This window comes from Artemia sp. Qi Xiang Cuo, chromosome 6, assembly GCF_049724085.1.
Source record: "Artemia sp. Qi Xiang Cuo chromosome 6, ASM4972408v1, whole genome shotgun sequence".
In the NCBI taxonomy this organism is placed as follows: domain Eukaryota; kingdom Metazoa; phylum Arthropoda; class Branchiopoda; order Anostraca; family Artemiidae; genus Artemia; species Artemia sp. Qi Xiang Cuo.
In genome coordinates this window covers 9184215-9200312 of record NC_142799.1, presented here as the reverse complement: position 1 = coordinate 9200312, position 16098 = coordinate 9184215, and the positions used below count along the sequence as shown (strand labels likewise).

Sequence of the window (16098 nt, the reverse complement as noted above, 5' to 3'; positions counted from 1 at the left end):
AAAAAAAAAATTGATAGCAACAATTCTGCTAATAAATCTATTTCAGAGAGCTGACAGAAAGTTGTTAGTAACAACTCTAAGTGAATTTCTCTAACAAACCAAAAGTTTTTTATCAGGAAATTCCAAATGGATTTTGAGCAAAGGATTCGAAAAATTAGTAACTCGATATATATATATATATATATATATATATATATATATATATATATATATATATATATATATATATATATATATATATATATATATATATATATATATATATATATATATATATATATATATATATATATATATATATATATATATATATATATATATATATATATATATATATATATATATATATATATATATATATATATATATATATATATATATATATATATATATATATATATATATATATATATATATATATATAAGCCCCTAAGTACAGGGGCTTGGTAGACTCGGGTCCTTCTACACTTGGTGATGAGTTGTATTGGCAGTGATACTCTAAAGCTTTTTTCACTTCGACGATGAGACATAAAAACACACACATTCACCAACTTCATAAAAATGTTTCTGAGCAATCGAGGATTAACTAATTAAAATTATTTATATAAATATTTATATTTATATAATAAAAAATATATATAAATTATTATATATATATATATATATATATATATATATATATATATATATATATATATATATATATATATATATATATATATATATATATATATATATATATATATATATATATATATATATATATATATATATATATATATATAAGCCCCTAAGTACAGGGGCTTGGTAGACTCGGGTCCTTCTACACTTTGTGATGAGTTGTATTGGCAGTGATACTCTAAAGCTTTTTTCACTTCGACGATGAGACATAAAAACACACACATTCACCAACTTCATAAAAATGTTTCTGAGCAATCGAGGATTAACTAATTAAAATTATTTCAAGCCGATATTTAAACAATATTAGGTTAGCCGCAAAGAAAGCCACTATTCTGCTAAGAGGTTATTTGAATGGGTAATCTTTGCTACATCACTTATTTGAACTTAAAGAGCGACGATACTAGGGCTCTTTCATTGTCATTTCTACCACAAAGCTTTCCAACTCTTTAAGTTTTTCTTATGGTTTTATTTTCTCTCTTTGAATACGATTGCAAAGCTAAACAACCCTCTACAAAGCTAAAGAGTCCCTCGCAGTACCCTGACAAAATCATCGTATTTCCATTCAGTTTGTGAACTGGTTGCACAAAATATACGCACCTAGCTTAACTTCTGCATTGTCAGTGAGGAGCACGTTCTGGCCTTTTATGTCCCTGTGAATCACCTTATTTGAATGAAGGTGATACAGTCCCCGTAGAATTTCACGGCAAATATATGCTATCCATTCTTCTTTGAGGCATTGACCTTTTGTAGCTGAAAAAAATAGAAAAAGCTTTAGTTTTACGACCAAGTTTCAACTAAAAAGGTTCTTAGAGAAGAGGAAAACAACAGTTTCAAAACATCGCAACAGTATTGCTAGATTACAGTAGCCCATATTCCTAAAAAAACGATTAGCCCAAGTGTTTTGCTGGTATATCAGACATTTCCGCAAGCGTGGATGTTATCAGAAACCGCGAGTCATCTCACTGACCGATAAACAACACACTTCATGAGCGCATGATAATTTGAGAGAGCTGAAACATGAGACTGAATAAAAAGCAGATGCAGAGGTCTGCAACAGTAGGCTTTTATTTCCTTAGGTAAGCTATTGGCATTGCAAAATAAAAAAAAAAAAATTATTTCAGCATTCGCAAAATTACAGATACTACAAAACCACTGGATCAACATTGGAGAACTGAACTAAATATAGAAAAGAAGATAGAAACGGGATTTTCTCTTGACTATCAAAAAATTGATTCATTAAGAATCGCTCAAAGTTTTTTTTTCCAACTAATCAAGCTTCAAAATTTTCATTTGCTCTACCGTGTCGGATACATAAGAATATCTCTACTACACAAAAGAGATGAGTCAAAAACGCACAAGATAACTTGCTTAACCTAAGTTCACCCACGTACTACAAATAGTCTCCATGCACCTGTTTCACATGTCAGGTTCATCAGAAACGTGGGAGTGGTTAAACCAGTCAACCCACTAAACGCTAAAAAACTATACAACAGGAATTCATTTCTGAAATTATGAGACGAACCACAAAACGGAAAAAGAAATCTTTTATGTGTCTGTGTTCATGTTCTGCTACCCTGTTGGGTGTTTAATCGTCTGTATAGAAATATTTCTACACAGCTGATACACTCACGTATGTAGGATGTTATCGTGGGGGGGGGGGCACTTCACGGCCTCAAAAAGCACCAAAAGTAGAAAAATTGCATGCAAAATACAAGAAATTATCCTTCCTTTCATACATTCTTTCCTTTCATACATTCTTAGCCTCTCGAGTGTCACTGACGCAGAAAAATGTGTTGCTTGTCAGGAAAGTTTTGCTGCGTCATTAGTGTCACAAAAACGCACTCATTTGCAAGGAAAGGGATCACCATCAGCCTAGGATTACAGGAAAAGTTTAGAAATGCATCTCTGTAACCCTGTCTAATATAATCAAGGTAGAAATCAGTCACCATTCTTCTTTCTCTCAAAAATTAGTCTTGATTGTGAATCAACCAGAAGCATACAACAATAATATAAGATGCTACATTTGATCAATCGGTCATATCTTACACCAACTTTCAACGAAGGAATTTTTTCTACACTCCTTGAATATCCTGAGCTTTTTTAACTTATTAAAGTTCAAGATTTTGACTGAACAAAAACATAATAGTCTTAATGCTGGATTTCCAAAAATATACATATGTATAACCTATAGAGATATAAACGCAGCCTATGTCATTTAACATGCTTTCAATGAATTGAAAAAAGAATTTTGTTCTTCAAGCATACATTTTTTACAACCTTAAGTATATTGACTTCGCCTTTTCAGTGAAAGTCAGGTTACTGCCCCTTCAAGTAAGCTCTTTAGTGCTGTCAGAAAGCGCTATGCGCATCTAACTCTTAAGTTAAAAAGGTTGAATGAAAAAAAAAAAATTCTTCCTCGAGTACGCATATTTTACAAACTTGAATATTAGCCAAGAAAACGTTACCTTTACAGTGAAAAATTCAGGTAATTGCCTCTTCGAGTAAGTTCTTTATTATTTTTAGAAAACGCTAAGCGCATTCAACTGTTAAGTTTAAAAACTTGAGTGAGAAAAGGCTGAGAAAATCACGAAGCTACTATACTAACTCGTGACCAGTCCCATCTACAAAAACCCTATATAAACCATCCATACATATCTAAAACTAAAAACTGCCTATACCATCTATAAAAAGCAGTACCATCTCTTAAGTTAAGAAGTTGAGTGAGAACAGGCTGAGAATATTACGAAGCTACTGTGCAAACTTACAACTAGTGCCACCTATAAAAACAAGAAATTACTTACGAAGAAAAAATCCAACAAAATAAAACGCGGAAAGTCAATGTGAATGTGAAAAAAACAATGAAAAAACCAAACAAATTAAAAGATAAATAAAACTCAATAAAAGCCAACAATTATAAAATTAAAACCAAATACCTAACAACCTTAAAAGTGAGTCATTCACCAATATCCGCGATTTGCAAAAGAATTCAAAAATTTGAATCGCCATCGACGGATACTAGCGACAAATATTCGCTAGTATCCGACAGACATATCTACATGTCTTATAAATATGGTTTATAAACTAAAACTGTCCATAAAACTGTCCCATCTATAAAAACCCTATATAAACCATCCATACATATCTAAAACTAAAAACTGCCTATACCATCTATAAAAAGCAGTACCATCTCTTAAGTTAAGAAGTTAAGTGAGAATATTACGAAGCTACTGTGCAAACTTACAACTAGTGCCACCTATAAAAACAAGAAATTACTTACGAAGAAAAAACCCAACAAAATAAAACGCGGACAGTCAATGTGAATGTAAAAAAAAAAACAATGAAAAAACCAAAAAATTAAAAGATAAAATAAAATTCAATAAAAGCCAACAATTATAAAAATTAAAACCAAATACCTAACAACCTTAAAAGTGAGTCATTCACCAATATCCGCGATTTGCAAAAGAATTCAAAAATTTGAATCGCCATCGACGGATACTAGCGACAAATATTCGCTAGTATCCGACCGACAGACATATCTACATGTCTTATATAAATATGGTTTATAAACTAAAACTGTCCATACTTTCTATAAAAACCAGTACCAACTTTTAAGTAAAAAAATTAAAGTGAGAAAAAGAAGATAAAATTGCAAAGCTACTTTACAAACAAGCGACCAGTTCTATCTATAAGCTAAAAACTACCTATACCATCTATACAAACCGGTAAGTTTATGAAGTTGAGTGAGAAAAGGCTACTACAAAGCTACAAAGCAACTGTGCAAACTTGCAACTAGTGTCATCTATAAAAACAAGAAATTACCTATTTTGTTACATTGTAAAAATTTAAAATTATGCGCTTACATCACAGATGATGCGTTAATCCAGCTGTTTCATATTCAAAAGAAAGAAGAACCAAGCTTTGAGAGCCGGTTAGCCCACGAGTTAAGCTAACACTGAGCAAATATTATAGAACCATCTGTGTATATTTGTTTTGCCACAGGCAAAAAAATAGTTGAAAAGGAGTTTTGACAATAAATTAGACTAACGAAAATTCATCCTAGAAATGGATCTAATACAAATTTATTTCAATCAGGCCAAATTAAATTAATTATTCATACTTATAATCATAGCATAAAAGGAGAGAAAGGTTCGTGCAATATAAACCAGTAAATGTATCGCCTTTTTATTTGTCTAATTACTGCGCTTGTATTGGGTTATGAATTTTGATTTTGTTGTATTTGTCATTTCCTGTCTTTTTCTTTTTTATATTATACGTACTTCGTTTGTCATTGTATTTACAATGGGTCGTAAAAAAATTCAATTCAATTATGTTCAAAAATTTTCAATAAATAAATCCCTGAAATGATCCGCGATTTCGTTAAGAAGAAATTGTAAAATCTGATCTTTACAGAAGTTGATGTCTTTCATCATAAATTAGATATTTTAACTGCTGGCAGTAAAATAACTGCTAGCACTGCATGTGTTCCTAGCACACCATACATGTTGTTCCGTTTTATCGTGCTGCTACCTATATAAGACATATTTTTTGATTGTAGGTATTTTTTGATTGTAGGTTTGTTAAAAATAGTACAGAGTAAAGCAGCAATGTAATTATCTACTATTTACGACAAATAACAAAATGGTGTGTTTAAAAAGATAACAACAACAGCTTAATTTAATAATTTGTCGCTGAGATCCAAAAAGACGTGAAGCACGGTATCTACTGAGGAATTATTTCTAAACATTGATGTGTCTCTGCCGAGTTATGTACTTCTTGAAATGCTTTTGGGAAAACTCAACTGGTTCGAGAATATATATATTAGTGAGCTAATCAGAGTCAATGCAACAGCATTGGTTAAGTAAACAGAAATGAGCCTCACATGAATTATATGTATACTTTGTTAAAATCCAACTAGGAGAAACATTTGTTGATTATAAATCTACTCTTGAGTCTTTAAAGACTGAAACCTTTAGACTGTCGTTTTCTGTTGATAATACGTTTCGGACAGTTTCTGGTAGCTTCACATAAAAGTCAATGAATGAACCTTAGCCAGTTTTGAGTGTCCTGGTTAAACTTTTTGGACGTTTTTATCCATTTTTATATAAAAATTTCGCATCATGTGACTATGCATTAAGGAGGCTCGAGACTGTTAATCATTTTGATCAAAAGCTTCCATCAATCGATTGATTCAAGCATGACTGACGGTCTAGGAACCTGTTTGACGCTTGAGCCAAGCGGTGACAGTGATTGATAGAAAGTTTGAATGACTCAAGCGCTTGACGAGGGTGATTGACCGTCTAGATTAGTTTTGTTCAAGTATTGCGTCAGTCACGCGCCAACAACAATTGAAGACACATCGAAAGTAAGCAAAAATGCAGAACACGAGTTTATCTGTTTATTAATAGTTATACCGAGATCACCCTGAGTTATGCAATGTTAAAAGTAGAGACTATTAAAAGCGAAATAAGAAAAGTGCGGCATTTGACAAGATGTTGCGGGCGGTAAAGACAGTGAAACCAGATTATACAGTTTTCAAACTAAAAAAGAATATTAATGTTTTAAAAACAAATTGCAACCGCGAGTACAAGGCGATCGAAAAAAGAAGAAGTCCAGAGCGTCAGCAGGTGACATCCCAAACTAAGTTAGAAATTAGCTTTGGTTAAGATTGAAAGGTCGATTGAATCACGCGTCAATCGATTGACGGAACCTTTTGATCAAAATGATTGACCGTCTCGGGCCTCCTTTATGCATAAAGTAAAAAAAAGAGTAAGATTTAACTAGTTAATATTTGCTAAATTTAATTTTTAAAAGCAGCCTAGAATTAGTCAAAATGGTGGGAGAGGGGTTATCATGGATATTTAACGCTGTTATTCAGTAAGTTACCTGGACCAATTAAGCACAAACAAGGACCAGTGGACTGCATTCTGAGCCCACTGTCACTTACACGGCGGCCCAGATTGTCTTTAGCATAGAGGCACAAGACTGCTACAAATACAGGGAGAAAGCTTCATTTTCTAGAGTAGGGTTTCTTAACTACGGTTCTCCAGCACTCTAAAATTCTGCAGAATGCCCCAAGGGGTTCTGCAACAAGGAACGAGCAGCAATAAGCAACGATGAAACAACATAAACTGCATACAGAAATACACAGAAAATGACTGTTAAAGCATAAGGTATGATAAAAAAATTTATAAGAAACTTAAAATAAAAAATTTCTAAAACGTACAATAAAATAAAATGAGCATTACAGAATAGTGAAGTGGATGTGCCTGGTCTAGACCATTTTCAAAAAAAAAAGGCAAGTAAAACGTTTCTCACTATCTGGGGTGAAGACAAAGCTTGATTTTTACTGTAAACGGGGAAAGATACAGCGAAGACAAGGTTTTTTAGTCGTCGGCAAACTCCATATTTGAGATATATCTCTGGGATCCTTTTTTTGCTTTATGCGCATCCAGTAATAGTACAGAAGGATTGTTCGCTGTCACGGAAATTTGTTTTAAGAGGTGATAAAACTTTCAAAAATTTATCTACAGCCCAAATTGGAGCCAGGAGAAGTGTCTTGAAGTACCTGATTTAGCCCCTCTCCTACTCGTGAGGCTTTGAAGACTGTGTACACAGGTCTACTCTGATCTACTTAAAGAAGAATCCGTGAAGCCCTGCATTAGCTTGAAAAAAAACTATGGTTTAGATTATATTTCTCCGGAACATTCTAGGGCAAGACGGTTCCCCAGATTTAAATCAAATTCTAAGCCAGATTCCGACTCTTTTTCAATATATGACCTACTTTATATATATATATATATATATATATATATATATATATATATATATATATATATATATATATATATATATATATATATATATATATATATATATATATATATATATATATATATATATATATATATATATATATATATATATATATATATATATATATATATATATATATATATATAAAATAAATGACCTTACGAGTAGGAAAGGAGCAGAGTTCAGCACTTGAAAGCACATCCAGAACCCAATTTTGGGCAGTAAATCCCTTTCTGAAAGTTTCATTTACACGACACAATATTTTTTAATGTAAATAAATAGTCCCTCTTCAGCACTTATACCATACTAATGTTTTTATTGTTTGCTTTTTGTTCTTTTTTTTTGTCAAGACTATGTTTAGTTGTCTTGCCCCCATAAGCGACACCATAAGCATCAATGTAACGAAAGACTAAGACAAAATGAATCTAATTTCGAATTTGGTAAACACAATCAAAGACAACAAAAAAAAACAGCAAAGAACTTACATTTAACCAGGTCAGTCACTGATCCAGCACCACAATATTCCATAACCAACTACAATGAAAAGAAATTCTATTAAATACACCACTTGGAAAAACTTCGGGTTATGAACCTTTGGTAATACAACACACATACTTGGAAATGGGAAAAGGGTTGTTAAAAAGATGTTTATATGGATATCAGAGGGAGATGAATCCCATTGAAAGATTACAATCTGATTTGGAAAAAGCGTGGTTAGAAAGATGAGAGTAGGAAAATCAGAGGAAAAACAATCCCACTGAAGGAATAAAACTCTGGAACAGAGCATAAAGAAACACATAGGATTTGTGGAACAAATAGAGCATAAGCAAACACCTGTGGGACAGAATTCCACAACCGTAGGATTCTATCCCACAGGGTATAAGGCTAGCAGATAATGTTAGCCAGTTTAAGAGTAGGTTGAAATGCTACCTTCTGGGAAGTTGTTAATGATTTAGCTTAAATATTGTTTATTTATTTTTCAGCTTTTAATTTTTGAGTTATAAGTGATGTATGAATAAATATTAGTAGTAGAATACAAGAATGGAAACAAGGATCATATAGGGCCCAACGGGTTCCTTTGATGGTTGTTGAATAATAGTGTAAGTGTTGTTTTGTTGGTAAATCTATTTGTCTGTCGTCTTAAAACTCATCATAATTTTCTGCAAGGTTATACAGAACATTTAAAGGCTAATTGAATATACTGGATATGTAGCTAAACCCCTTGATAAGAAAGTTGATAAAGAGTGAATGGTGTATTTACTGAGGCATTGGCTAGATTTAGAGAGAAAGCAGATTGTTCAGCATAGTCCTACTGAGGGGCATCCTGAGCCCCCCCCCCCCCGCAATTATTTTGGCATTCGGTAAAATTTTCGCCGAAGGCGAGAATTTCGGCCGAAATTTTGCAAAATCAGCCGAAATTTAGCAAAATTATTGATTTCTGCAGAAAATTTCGGCATAAATCAGGTAGCGATTCGGTAAAAATTTACGAAGGTCGCCCCCCCCCCCCCATAAAATGAGCCTCTGACGCCCCTGGTCCTACTTATTTGACTCAGATACAGTTTTAAGGGACGACCAGTGTGGTTTTAGAAGGGGGGAGAGTACAATGACTAAATTGTCACACTTAGATTTAAAATTGACAAGTTTTGGGTTATCAGACCCTATTAAATTTTAATAAAATGAGAACAGACATTAAAATCAGTTTATATAAAAGCTTTAGTGAACTTTATTTTCCTTATAACATATCTGATAAGGAAAGTATACTGAATATTGCTATATATGAGAATACAGTTCCTAGAGTTGAGGTACATTAACCTGATCAGTAGTTGCGTTGGGGGTGGAATCGGGGGTTAAACAAAGGAGTGTTTTATTCCGGCTTATACGGAGTATTTTCACATACTTTGTCCTAGGGAGCCCAACAATAGCTATGGTATATTTGAGCGTCCTATGTACAAATTTTGGCAACTGAATTCTGTACGTTTTAGGGGGGTCCAGGTTGCAAGTATAGGTTTAAAAATTAGTGCCATAATTGAAAACAAATCCAGATGTAAAGGTTAAATTAGGTATTGTTCTAAAACATGGGTGTTTCGAAAGGTTAAGAAAGGTAGCTACCAACAAACTATCTTAGGGAGAGTTTTAAGTACTCGTATGAATGACCGTGAATCAAACAATAAGCTGTTCAAAATCAAAGGTGGTTCGATACCACCTTCTATGACTGTAATGAGAGAAATGTACAAATTATAATGACAGAAAAATGGTTAGGTCATGTTTTATGGATAAAAGACGACAACTTGCTGAAACTTTGGCTTTTTGGCAATCTAGCTGGAGCTAAAGAGAGATTAGGCCATCCTCAAATTGGGCCCAAATAGGTCACAAGAAAAGATAGGGAAGTAGAAGCTTCATGGGAGAGATTGGAGGGCAAACTTCTGAACAGAGCCGGATGAAAGATAAGTCTGCAAAGCCGTGTTTGCCTCAGGTGGTTAGGTAGCAGTTTGGAAGCTCTAATATACCACAAAAAAAGAGATTGGTAGGCCTACAGGAAGAAATTATGCTTAGAGTAAACAAAGAATGGAAAGCCAAATAGTAATAGTATAGTAAATAATGCAAAAACTGTGGTTGATAGGAATTTTTTAGTGTATATTCAAGTTGAGCTCTAAAAATAGCACTGGAAACACAACCCAACTTTCTTGAGACAACAACTCTATTTCCCAGTGCAGTTAAGTCTTGAATGATTGCAAGGTTCACTTATTCCCAGATAATGCCGGAAAAACAAACTCTTCAGCAGAAGAACCCTGCCCGGCGGCGTTGATCTCCGTTTCTTGGCCCTTCAGCCACGAAGTGCAATGGGGGATTACTTATAAATAAACGGGGTCACTTATAAATGATCCAAAATTAGTAGCAACAAAAAATTCATCCAAAATGTTTAATCAAATACACGGCCATTACTGCTAAAAAAGAGTGTGCAGGATCTGGCGGTTAACGAACGTTCACAACCGGAGGTTGGGTTCAAGTAGATATAGGAAGACAATATTTATTCATTAAAAAACATGTGTATTCCATATAGCTAGTACATAATGCTGTTTACTACTGCTAAACTTCTAGATTATACAATAGTACGTTTTTTTTCAGACGAAATCCTTTTAAGATAAGATATATATTTTTATTTATTTTTGGTTTTTTAGTTTATTTATGCAGCAATATAAGGGAATGTGAAACTATTCTTTAGCTATATTATACAAGCTACATAAATTCGTGCCTACCAGACGATTGTACAAAATTCTGAACAGTTCAAGTTTATAAAATAAGTTTCGACATATTTAAGTAAACATTTCACATTGCCAGGGAGAACATGAATTTTTGTGACATATCGTCTTGATACCTATCCTGCAGAAAAGAAGAAAAAGGAAAATTGTTCATAGAAACCTAGTTCATTTGCAGTCAAGTAATTTATATCAAGTTTGGACGTATCTGAAACGGATACAGCAGATGGTTCCATTGAAATATGCCTGACTTAATTGAAGTATTTAGGGAGGGAAGGATGGATTGGGAGTTGTTCTACTTCATTCTAAATGCCACGTCTAACGTTGAAAATATCACTCAGAACATGTATCTTAATCATATATGGTCGATGACATCATTAACAAGCTGATTATCCTAAAATTGCAAGTTTTCATCATCAGCACGACCGTAAAAGTAGCACAAAAACTTCAAAGCAGTGAAGCAACAATATCAGCAATAAGTATCCGTTTACCGTTTTCATTATCTAATATATTAATCATATATGGTCGATGACATCATTAACAAGCTGATTATCCTAAAATTGCAAGTTTTCATCATCAGCACGGCCGTAAAAGTAGCACAAAAACTTCAAAGCAGTGAAGCAACAATATCAGCAATAAGTATCCGTTTACCGTTTTCATTATCTAATATATTAATCATATATGGTCGATGACATCATTAACAAGCTGATTATCCTAAAATTGCAAGTTTTCATCATCAGCACGACCATAAAGTAGCACAAAAACTTCAAAGCAGTGAAGCAACAATATCAGCAATAAGTATCCGTTTACCCTTTTCATTATCTAATATATTAATCATATATGGTCGATGACATCATTAACAAGCTGATTATCCTAAAATTGCAAGTTTTCATCATCAGCACGACCGTAAAAGTAGCACAAAAACTTCAAAGCAGTGAAGCAACAATATCAGCAATAAGTATCCGTTTACCGTTTTCATTATCTAATATATTAATCATATATGGTCGATGACATCATTAACAAGCATATTATCCTAAAATTGCAAGTTTTCATCATCAGCATGACCGTAAAAGTAGCACAAAAACTTCAAAGCAGTGAAGCAACAATATCCGCAATAAGTATCCGTTTACCCTTTTCATTATCTAATATATTAATCATATATGGTCGATGACATCATTAACAAGCTGATTATCCTAAAATTGCAAGTTTTCATCATCAGCACGACCGTAAAAGTAGCACAAAAACTTCAAAGCAGTGAAGCAACAATATCAGCAATAAGTATCCGTTTACCCTTTTCATTATCTATTAGATTACCAGCCACGCATTGCTCCAATCTTAAAAGAAAGAAAATTCCCCCTTGCGGGAAACTCTCCCTTCCCCACGGAAAATTCCCCTTGCGTATTAACATCGATCATATATTTAAACTACAAGGTATTTGATTTTTTTTGCCGGACGATACCCCCCCCCCGTGGACCATTCTCTTCCCATAATCCCCCCCCCAAGGGAAATTCTCCCCAAGAAAATAAGAGAACCTTTGGGGGTAAATTTTATACTTAAAGACTTCGAAAGAGTGTACTCAACCGTATTTCTCAAAGTTTCTTGGCAATCGGATGGACAGTGTAGAAATGCATAAGGGACAGACAAACAGATAGATAAATTTTGATTCTGGTTTGGCTAGCTTTACTGCGAATTATCTTCGGTTTCTCTATGTTTAGTCAACAAAAATTCTAACATCCGAAAATTGGTTTTAAAGAAAAAAACAATTTTTTAGCGACGTAGATAATTTCGGAGACCACACTGCCTTTCCATGACGATAAATAAAGGTTCAAATAGGGATAAAATCCTTTTAATAGACAGTGTTTTTTATAACAGTGATAGAAATTCACAAAAATACCAGATATTTCGGTCACATATACAGTGACCGTCATCAGTGGTAAAACTAAAATAAAACAATTTAAACCAAAAGTTTATATACTAAATCAAATAACACTACATATTGTTTGAATCTCTAATTCTTTTCAAAGCAAAGGCGGAAGCTATTCTCTTTGACCTTCTTGGATTCGGTTCATTAGCGTTCAATGATATAACATTTGGACAAAGGTCAATTACATTGGGTGAATTGAACTTTACTCTGTCAGTTTTTAATAAATTATCATAGATAGAGTCCAGCCCTTATTCACCTGTATCCCTATTCAAAGCATTATTCTTGAATGAGATTTTTTTTATCTCAAGTGTTTCACGAAAAATGTGCTTTAAACTCCGATCCCTTGAAATCAAAGAGAGATTCTTGAACGAAATAAAATGGTCTGGAAAGTTAAAAATATGTTCCGAAAGGGCTGACGTAAAATCTTCAGACTTAGAATCTTGCTTTAAAGCTAAAGCAATAGCATCTTTATTTTGTAATAATCTCATTTCCAAATCCTGTTTAGTACGTTCCACATATTAGTTTCCGCTAGTACGAGGGATCTGATAAACCCCACTTTGTTGTATCAATGAAGTTAGATCATTCCCAGAATTTATATAACTACTCGAAATACAATTACTCTTTGAATCTATCCTGGGATCATTGCTCTGTAAAATTCTCTTAAGTTTTTCATTTAACCCGGGTACCCATGGTAAGGATCTAAAAATCTCCTTCTCCCAAGTTGTCTCAAAGACTTCCTTAGAAATCTCTAGAAACCTTTTTCTTCTTTTTGAAAAAGTCTGGTTAATTAACCATTCTGGATACATGCTACTTATTAGTAATTTCCTTAGAAAAGACAACTCCTCCTCAACAAATTTTGGAGATTAAATACTAAAGATCCGATGAGTTATAGAAATGATCAAACCAATTTTTACTTGGCAAGCGCGACCGGAACTATAAGACAAAAATCTATTGTTATTTGTCGGTTTTCTGTAAATTTTAAAATCCAGACTATTTTGATTTTTCAAAAGAAGAACATCAAGGAAAGGAAGTCTCCCATTCTCTTCCAATTCAACGGTAAACTTTAAATCCCCTCCCAAACAATTAAGATGTTCCAAAAATATTTTTAATTCCTCCTCCCCATAATCCCATACTGAAATAATGTCATCCATATACCAGCCCCAGAAAATATGTTTTAATGAATCTAATGCAATTGTTTCAATATTCTCCACAAAATTATTAGCTAATAAAGGGGATAAAGGGGCCCCCATAGGTAAACCATTTATTTGTTAGAAATACTCCCCTCTAAATTGAAAAAAATAAGAGAACTTATTGCACAACCTCACTAAATACATAATTACAGAAACTTCCAAATCTGTTTTGCCACTAATCAAATCCAAATTTCTTAAGAACTTTCCTTCTAGAAGAGTTTCGGCTGCTTCTACATCAATATTTGTGTACATTGATACAATGTCGAAGCTTGAAAGCAAAGAATTCGAAGAAATTTCTACTTTTTTCAGTTTTTCAACCAAATTCGAAGAATTGTTAATATACGAAATTTGTGTAGACAAAAGTGGTTTACAGATTGACACTAACCATTTACTCAAAACACTTGTTGGTGACCTTGTATTTGACACAACTGGTCGTAATGGTAGGTTAGGCTTATGAATTTTGGGAAGTCTATATAATTTAGGGCACAAAGAACTGCGTGGCAGGCATTTGTAATAGAGGTGAGGTGTAATTTTTCCTTCATCCTTTAAGCACTTCAATTCTTTCTTAAATTTTTTTGTAAACGAGTCTGTTGGATTATACGATAGCTTCTTGTATGTTTTTTCATCCTTTAGTAAACTTCTTAATTTTGATTCGTAGTCCTCAGTATTCATCACAACCAAAGTGTTACTCTTATCTGCTTTTGTAATGGTAATTGAACCATCCTTTTTCAAGTTTTTAAGAATTCTTATGTCTATGATGGTCGTACTAGGAAATTTCGGTTTCAATACAAAATTAGACAGGGTTTTTACGGTAGAAGCTCTAACTAAGCTAACATCTTTTATTAAATTTGCATTTTTAAGCAAAGATGTTTCTATTGAAGAGATAAGGTCTTCCACGGGGACTTTATCTGGTTTAAAACAAAATTTCGGACGCTTTTTAAGCACTGATTGTTCTTGCATTGCTAAAGTTCTTGATGAAAAATTAACCTCACCGGGTCCAAGAATTGACGAAAGTATTACCGCATTATTTGTTGATAATTTCAAAAACTTTTTTAGCAATCTTTCTCTGGAAAGGCGAAAGTCATGATTGAAGTGATTTTTTCCTGTTTGTTGAATAAAACAAAAGTCACTTACACTAACCTTTTTTGATATAAGATTTTCCAGGGAAAGTTTATCTCTTACTAATAAAGCTCTTTTTCGAATTTTATCCTTAATAATGTGATTTAAAGTCTTGAAAGTAAGCTTCGTTCAAACTTTTCTTCCTTGAAAGTGCCCAAATGTAAATTGAATTTTAGTAAAGGTGGCACTATTTTCATCTTCTTACATCGTAGAAGAAAATCCTGTTTTTGGAACATCTTAATTGTTTGGAAGGAGATTTTAATTTTACTGTTGAATTGGAAGAGAATGGGAAACTTCCTTTTCTTGATGTTCTTATTTTGAAAAATCAAAAGAATCTATATTTTAAAATTTAAAGAAAACCGACAAATAACAAGAGATTTTTGTCTTATAGTTCCAGTCATGCACACCAAGTAAGAATTGGCTTGACCATCTCTTTAAGTGACCAGATCTTTAGTCTTTGCTCTCCAACTATTTTCGAGGAGTTGTCTTTTCTAGGTAAAATAATAATAAGCAACATGTATCCAGAATGGTTAATTAACCAGACTTTTTCAAAAAGAAGAAAAATGTTTCTAGAGATTTCTAAGGAAGTCTTGGAGACAACTCGGGAGAAGGATGTTTTTTGTTCCTTACCATATGTACCCGGGCTAAGTGAAAAACTTAAAAGAATTTTACAAAGCAATGGTCTGAGGGTAGCTTTAAAATGTAAGAATACTTTGGGTAGTTTTCTAAATTGTGGGAAGGATCTAACTTCATTGGGGCAATAAAGTGGGGTTCATCAGATCCCATGTACTTGCGGAAGCTCATATATGGGACGTACTAACCAGATTTTGGAAATGATATTATTACAACACAAAGATTCTATTTCTTCGGCTTTAAAGCAAGATTCTAAGTCTGAAGATTTCACTTCAGCCCTTTCAGAACATATTTTTAACTTTCCAGACCATTTTATTTCGTTCAAGAATCTCTCTTTCATTTCTAGGGATCGGGGTTTAAAGCAAATTTTTCGTGAAACTTTTAAAGTAAAGATAATCTCATTCCAGAATATTGATTTGAATCGAGATACAGGTAAATATGGGCTGAACTCTATCTATGATAATTTATTAAAATCTGACAG

The 16098-nt window shown here is 33.1% G+C and overlaps 1 protein-coding gene across 3 annotated transcripts in view; it reads right to left on the bottom strand.

The window, feature by feature from the left end:
- The window catches only part of msn (serine/threonine-protein kinase msn), a 120974-nt gene that overhangs the window by 72359 nt on the left and 32517 nt on the right, over window positions 1-16098 (bottom strand). For all 3 annotated transcript variants that reach the window (XM_089090479.1, XM_089090480.1, XM_089090481.1), the window contains exons 6-7: window positions 7980-8028; window positions 1279-1431 (exon numbers count right to left, since the gene is read on the bottom strand). In XM_089090479.1, the coding sequence (XP_088946605.1) occupies window positions 1279-1431; window positions 7980-8028 (202 nt within the window). The remainder of the gene's footprint in view (window positions 1-1278; window positions 1432-7979; window positions 8029-16098) is intronic.